At 41.5% G+C, this 7,908-nt stretch overlaps 1 protein-coding gene across 1 annotated transcript; it reads left to right on the top strand.

Annotated features, from left to right (window-relative positions):
* The first annotated feature begins 416 nt into the window (after positions 1-416).
* LOC120811655 (uncharacterized) lies at positions 417-6,425 on the top strand. Its single transcript, XM_040167224.2, has 2 exons — positions 417-1,157; positions 4,842-6,425. Exon 2 carries the CDS (start codon positions 4,870-4,872, stop codon positions 6,046-6,048), a length of 1,179 nt encoding a protein of 392 aa, XP_040023158.2. The 5' UTR covers positions 417-1,157; positions 4,842-4,869; the 3' UTR covers positions 6,049-6,425.
* The last annotated feature ends 1,483 nt before the right edge of the window (positions 6,426-7,908 follow it).

Here is a 7,908-nt window from a genome sequence, read left to right as displayed (position 1 = left end):
CTCGGCCTGCAAACGCCTTAATAGTCAAGAATGCACAAAAACTTAGTTTGAACAAAAACAGTTGGAAAACTATTCACAAACCATGATACCATCATAAAACAGATAAATGTACTTTCCTGAGGTGCTAGTTTTAGGTAAACACTGTTAACCAATGCATTCTTGTGTTCTGTGCGTTTTCAGCTTTCTCTCGGCCTGCAAACGCCTTAATAGTCAAGAATGCACAAAAACTTAGTTTGAGTAAAAAAAGCTGGAAAACTATTCACAAACCATGATACCATCATAAAACAGATAAATGTACTTTCCTGAGGTGCTAGTTTTAGGTAAACACTGTTAACCAATGCATTCTTGTGTTCTGTGCGTTTTCAGCTTTCTCTCGGCCTGCAAACGCCTTAATAGTCAAGAATGCACAAAAACTTAGTGTTGGAGCTATATTTCTATTTTTGTTTTACTCGTATTGTCGTTTATTGGTCACATGGTGTTATGTTCATTTGCATAAGTAGGTCAAGGTGGGAGGTACTTCAGGCACGAGGGCATATGGTTTTTTACCAGCGTGAGAGAGGCAGCAGAAATGTCTGTGAGCTTGCTTATGTGTGTGAATAAACCGCCTCAAACTCAATCTTGTTATGGACATTACTTTGCTTTGGTACCTCTGAACCTGCGTAAAGCCTAACCATGACGTAGCCTCGAGTGGCCATTTGAGAAGTTTGTTATTATTTGTTTTTGTTTAAGTTTATGGACAAATAGCCACTACATTAAGTAAAAAACCCGCCCTGGATATATCGTTGGTTTACGTGGATACTGGACTTGTCGTTTGCTCGATTACCGTTTCGAAAGTGGATTACTCACCTGGATGCGGGAGACAAACAAAGGAAAGGGCCTAGGAGTGACGGAGGTGTGGGCTGGATACAGTGCAAACATCGAATAATACGACCCATCCGACAGTGTAAAGTTTCCCTGGACACCGTACTGGATAACGGTGAAGCTACTGGAGCGCTGGAGCTGCACTACGGAGTGGAGGATATTATTTGCTGCAATTTGAATTCGCAAAGGCCCAAAGCCTTCACAGGTAACGCGCACGGCCGCGCGCAACAACAGCTACTGCGTGCATTCAACTCCGTGTACAAAGGCAACCACCGCAACAAACAAAGTTCCACAAGGTATGTGCTGTATTCAATCTTTGCAAACAACTGTGGGTGTACATGACCGGCATCAACAAAGTGTAAAATGTCTGACGTTGCATCTAAAGCCAAAAGCGACACGGCGCTTCCTACAAAAAGACGCACAAGTTTTACTGCTAAAGGAATGATGTTTTTTATGCAAACGTGTCAGGAAAAGAGATCGATGCAATACAAACGAGCCAAATCGTACATGAATAAGATGGATAAGTTGATGCATTCTGCAGACAATATTGATGCAGTCAAGTCTCTTTTGGATCAAATAATAATATGTGTTGATGAGGCAAAACAACATCATTTATCATTTGTGTCACTGGACATACCTCAGGATGAGAAGGAGAAACAAGATAAATATTTTGAACAAAAGGAGAAGTGTTTTTCAAGCTTTATTGATGACGTCAAAGGCTGGTTATCAAATGCAGGCCATTCATATGAACTTCCAATTAAACCACCTGATAATCAAACTGATATTGGGCCTGAGGACAGTGTATCCAATAAAGGTTCTGCAGCGCGTTCAAAGGCTGGCTCTAAATTGTCAAGGATTTCATCCAGTGCATCTGCAAAAATATTAGCGCAAGCAGAGAGAGCAGCATTACAGGAGCGCATGGCTGCTCTAAAGCAAAAGCACACTTTGGAGGCGCAGGAGGAACAAATAAGACTTGAACAAGAGGAATTACGGAAGAAACGGGAACATTTAAGGAGAGAAAAGGAACATTTAAGGAGAGAAAAGGAACAACTTGCTCTGGAGGCAGAATTAAAGGTGACAAATGCAAAATTGGAGGTTCTGCAAGTAAGCTCAAAGTGTGGCTCTAAAGTGTCAAGATGTGCATCTCAAACATCAGATGGCATGAATTCTTACTTGAAAAGGTCAGAAATTCAAGGGACATATGAACTAAATCCGAATGCTGAACGCTATGTGCCCACCAATAAAAGCTCTGAACCTACCTCCAGTCGCTTGTTAAATTCTGTCCCTGTTGGTGTTCAACCCAAACATGTTGTAAAACAAATACCCATACCTAATGTCATTTCTGTGTTTCAAAGGCAAGGTACGCAATCACTTGGTTCGCAAGATGTTTGTGACGATAATCAACCCACCAATTCTCCGGACATTTTGAATATCATGCAGCGTCAAAATGAAATAACTGCGCTGTTGGTCCAACAAAACACAGCCTCTGCTCTACCTATGAGAAGTATACCTGTATTTGATGGTGATCCCCTGTATTTCAAATCTTTTCTCAGAGCCTTTGAAAATTGCATTGAGGATAAAACTCAAAATTTCAGTGATTGTCTGTACTTCCTAGAACAGTACACTAGGGGGCAACCAAGAGACATTGTAAGAAGTTGTCAGCATATGCCCTCTGAACCAGGTTATCAAAGAGCAAAAGCGCTTTTGATTGAACATTTTGGCAGTGAACATAAAATCTCTTCTGCTTACATGGACAAAATCAACAACTGGCCCTCAATAAAACCTGAGGATGTTAACGCTCTGCAGTCATTCGCTTTGTTCCTTCGAGGTTGCTCCAACATAGTACATCATATAAAGTACATGAAGGAGTTGGACATGCCAGCTAACCTCAGGACAATCCTAATGAAACTCCCATACAAGCTGAGGGAAAAGTGGAGAAATGTGGCATGTGACATACTGGAGCAAACTGGAAGCAGAGCAGTGTATGTTGATTTTGTGAATTTCATTGAAAAACAAGTCAAAATTGTTTCAGATCCTCTGTTTGGAAATATTAATGATGTTTCTCCAGCCAGCTATACAAAGCTATCCATGCAAGTTAAGCAGAAAAAGAAAAGTGGTACATTTGCCACCAGCATTAATGCACCAAAGGATGGACATAAAGAAATGGAAAACTTGACAGCTCACAGTAACCAGCTCAAATGTATGTTCTGCTATCTTACCAATCACACTCTGGAAAAATGCTTTCAGTTTAGAAGAAAGACACAACAGGACAAGATTCAGTTTCTAAAGGAGAAGGGCGTTTGTTTTGGGTGCTTGAAACATGGACACACGAGCAAAGACTGTAGGGGTCGGTTGGATTGTGAAGTGTGTCACAGGAAACATCCATCTGTCCTGCATGTGGAGAAGGAGGATACTACAAGGATAACCTCCAAAGAAACTGTGAGCACTGTATCCGGGAAGCAGCAGACGTGTGGTCATATTGGGGCTGGTGAAGAGGATATTGCAGTTTTTCCCATTGTGGCTGTGCAGGTGAAAAGTCGGAAAAGTAATAAAGTTGTGCATACTTATGCTTTCCTGGATCCTGGGAGCTCTGGGACTTTCTGTACTACAAGTATGGCTGAAAGGCTGGGAGTATCAGGAAAAAACTGTAATGTAGTGTTGAGGACAATGGGGCAGACTAAAACCATTAGCACTACTATAGTAACTGGTCTGGAGGTGTCTGGATTTGACACCGATGACTTTATTGAGCTACCATCTGTTCTGACACAAACAAAAATGCCTGTATCTAAAATCAATGTGCCATGTCAGGATGATGTTGCCAAATGGGCGTATTTGAGCAGCATTAGGCTACATGAAGTAGATGCAGATGTAGACTTGCTCATTGGAACCGACTCGCCTAAAGTTTTGGAGCCATGGGAACTGATAAATAGTCAATGTGGTGGACCGTATGCAGTGAGGACCAGAGTTGGCTGGGTCATAAACGGGCCTCTTCGTGCTGGAAACTCTGAAGGTACTGGTGTCAAATCAGGATGCATTGTTGTAACTGCTAATCACATATCTGTGGAACACTTGGAAAGTATGTTGATGCAACAGTATAATCATGACTTTACTGAAAGAACAAGTGATGAACAACTTGAGATGTCAAGAGAAGACATTAAATTCATGAAAATTGTGGAGAGTACGACAGTGCTTAACAATGAACATTATTACATTGACTTACCTTTCAGAATTGACGATCCTGTTTTGCCAAATAATCGCTGCATTGCACTACAAAGACTCCAAAGCCTGAAGAGGAGATTTAATAGAAATAGTTCATTCAAGGCTCAATACGTTGATTTCCTTAACAACATGTTAGAGCAAGGATATGCGGAAAAGGTTCCCACAAATGAGCCCACTCTGGAACAAGGAAAGGTGTGGTACATTCCCCACCATGGTGTACATCATCCAACCAAAGGAAAGTTGCGTGTTGTGTTTGATTGCGGCTGTACCTACAAAGGTACATCATTGAACAGTCAGCTCTTGCAGGGCCCAGACTTCACTAACACGCTAATTGGTGTCCTTCTTCGGTTTAGAGAAGAGCCCATCGCTGTTATGGCTGATATCAACGCCATGTTCCATCAGGTCCGGGTGCCATATAAGCACGTTAACTTCTTGCGCTTTCTATGGTGGCCCAATGGAGACACTACAGCGGAGCCAGAGGAATACAGGATGTGTGTGCATTTGTTTGGAGCTGTATCCTCTCCAAGCTGCTCAAACTATGCACTGAGGAGAACTGCTGAGGATAATGCACTGCAATATTCACCCGATGTCCTTCGTACAGTCAAGACAAATTTCTACGTGGACGACTGTCTTAAGTCCACTGTGACAGAGGAAGATGCAGTGAAGCTCATACATGGATTAACATCTCTCTGTAAAAAAGGTGGCTTCCATCTCCAAAAGTGGGTCACAAATAACTCAAATGTGTTTGCACTTATTCCTAGCAACATCAGAGCAGTGGGTTTGGAGAACATGGATTTGGACAGGGACCAACTCCCTGTGGAAAGAGCTCTGGGGATGCAATGGTGTGTTCAAGGAGATACGTTCAGCTTCAGGACTGCAGTGCAGGAACGTCCACACACTAGGAGGGGCATCCTTTCTGTGGTGAGCTCTCTTTACGACCCGCTGGGTTTTTTGTCTCCTTTCATAATCCCTGCCAAGTTACTGTTACAGGAGCTGTGCAGAATGAACTTCAAATGGGATGAGCCAGTTCCCTGTGATGTCTCTGAACATTGGTCTGAGTGGCTCTCTGAACTTCAACATATGAGTGGATTTAAAGTGGAACGGTGCATTAAACCCAAAAACTTTGGAACACAATTGAAAGCAGAACTGCATCATTTTTCAGATGCTAGTCAAATAGGATATGGCACTGTTTCATACTTGAGATTGGAGAGCACTGACAATGTGCATGTTTCATTTATCACAGGCAAAGCTCGTGTCGCTCCTCTAAAGCAACTAACCATTCCACGCCTTGAGCTTGCTGCAGCTGTGCTTGCTGTTCGAGTGAACACAATGCTGTTGAAAGAGCTACAGTTGCCATTGCAAAGGTCATTCTTTTGGACCGATAGCACTACTGTTCTCAAGTACATCTTTAATGAAACAAAGCGCTTTCACACATATGTTGCCAATCGTGTCAGCACCATAAGAGAATCCACAGACAAAGATCAGTGGAGGTATGTAAACACCAAAGACAATCCTGCAGATGAAGCTTCTCGAGGACTAAGAGCTCAGGAGTTTGGAAAAGGAAAATGGCTAAAAGGACCGGACTTTTTGCACTTGCCCCCCACCAGATGGCCGAAACTCGACTTGGACGCCTCTTCCATTCCATCGGATGATGCAGAGGTGAAAAGGGAACTTAAGGTGAATGCTGTTACAATACACAGTGACAATCCCCTCAGTCAGCTCATTCACTATTTTTCATCCTGGAGAAAGCTTAAAACATCAGTGGCCTGGCTGTTGGAGCTGAAAGAAAGACTTTTACTTTTGAGCCGAAAGAGAAAAGAATATGTGGTCAACCAGCATGAGGGCAGAGTGCTAAGCGCCATAGCTGACTCCCGAGGACTGGTTCGCTCTGTGAAGGTCCAAACGAAGATCAGCGTCCTGGACAGACCAATAACCAAGCTCTGTCTTCTCTTGGAGGCTAATAATTGACTATACAACTCATTCTTTCTCCTATCTCTGTCTTCCATCTGTTTGTTTCTTTCAGATATGGAGAATCCGAAGATGTGAAGATTCCAGTTTAATGCTTAAGCTACAATTAGAAAATAGCTCCTTTGTGTTAAAGCTAAGGTTAATTGTGGGTAAAGTACCGTTACAATTAGGGGCTGGGTTGTTGGAGCTATATTTCTATTTTTGTTTTACTCGTATTGTCGTTTATTGGTCACATGGTGTTATGTTCATTTGCATAAGTAGGTCAAGGTGGGAGGTACTTCAGGCACGAGGGCATATGGTTTTTTACCAGCGTGAGAGAGGCAGCAGAAATGTCTGTGAGCTTGCTTATGTGTGTGAATAAACCGCCTCAAACTCAATCTTGTTATGGACATTACTTTGCTTTGGTACCTCTGAACCTGCGTAAAGCCTAACCATGACGTAGCCTCGAGTGGCCATTTGAGAAGTTTGTTATTATTTGTTTTTGTTTAAGTTTATGGACAAATAGCCACTACACTTAGTTTGAACAAAAACAGTTGGAAAACTATTCACAAACCATGATACCATCATAAAACAGATAAATGTACTTTCCTGAGGTGCTAGTTTTAGGTAAACACTGTTAACCAATGCATTCTTGTGTTCTGTGCGTTTTCAGCCTTCTCTCGGCCTGCAAGCGCCTTAATAGCCAGGAATGCACCAAAACTTAGTTTGAACAAAAACAGTTGGAAAACTATTCACAAACCATGATACCATCATAAAACAGATAAATGTACTTTCCTGAGGTGCTAGTTTTAGGTAAACACTGTTAACCAATGCATTCTTGTGTTCTGTGCGTTTTCAGCTTTCTCTCGGCCTGCAAACGCCTTAATAGTCAAGAATGCACAAAAACTTAGTTTGAGTAAAAAAAGCTGGAAAACTATTCACAAACCATGATACCATCATAAAACAGATAAATGTACTTTCCTGAGGTGCTAGTTTTAGGTAAACACTGTTAACCAATGCATTCTTGTGTTCTGTGCGTTTTCAGCTTTCTCTCGGCCTGCAAACGCCTTAATAGTCAAGAATGCACAAAAACTTAGTTTGAACAAAAAAAGTTGGAAAACTATTCACAAACCATGATACCATCATAAAACAGATAAATGTACTTTCCTGAGGTGCTAGTTTTAGGTAAACACTGTTAACCAATGCATTCTTGTGTTCTGTGCGTTTTCAGCTTTCTCTCGGCCTGCAAACGCCTTAATAGTCAAGAATGCACAAAAACTTAGTTTGAACAAAAAAGGTTGGAAAACTATTCACAAACCATGATACCATCATAAAACAGATAAATGTACTTTCCTGAGGTGCTAGTTTTAGGTAAACACTGTTAACCAATGCATTCTTGTGTTCTGTGCGTTTTCAGCCTTCTTTCGGCCTGCAAACGCCTTAATAGTCAGGAATGCACCAAAACTTAGTTTGAACAAAAAAGGTTGGAAAACTATTCACAAACCATGATACCATCATAAAACAGATAAATGTACTTTCCTGAGGTGCTAGTTTTAGGTAAACACTGTTAACCAATGCATTCTTGTGTTCTGTGCGTTTTCAGCCTTCTCTCGGCCTGCAAACGCCTTAATAGTCAGGAATGCACCAAAACTTAGTTTGAGTAAAAAAAGCTGGAAAACTATTCACAAACCATGATACCATCATAAAACAGATAAATGTACTCTCCTGAGGTGCTAGTTTTATGTAAACACTGTTAACAAATGCATTCTTGTGTTCTGTGCGTTTTCAGCTTTCTCTCGGCCTGCAAACGCCTTAATAGTCAAGAATGCACAAAAACTTAGTTTGAACAAAAACAGTTGGAAAACTATTCACAAACCATGA

The sequence above is a fragment of the Gasterosteus aculeatus genome, chromosome 1 (assembly GCF_964276395.1).
Source record: "Gasterosteus aculeatus chromosome 1, fGasAcu3.hap1.1, whole genome shotgun sequence".
Taxonomy (NCBI): domain Eukaryota; kingdom Metazoa; phylum Chordata; class Actinopteri; order Perciformes; family Gasterosteidae; genus Gasterosteus; species Gasterosteus aculeatus.
Note: the sequence above shows the minus strand (reverse complement) of the source record. Positions and strands in the feature narration are given on the sequence as shown.

What these genes read in the sequence shown, in the direction of transcription:
- LOC120811655 (XM_040167224.2), top strand. Translation starts at nt 4,870, where the DNA reads ATGGATTTGGACAGGGACCAACTCCCTGTGGAAAGAGCTCTGGGGATG.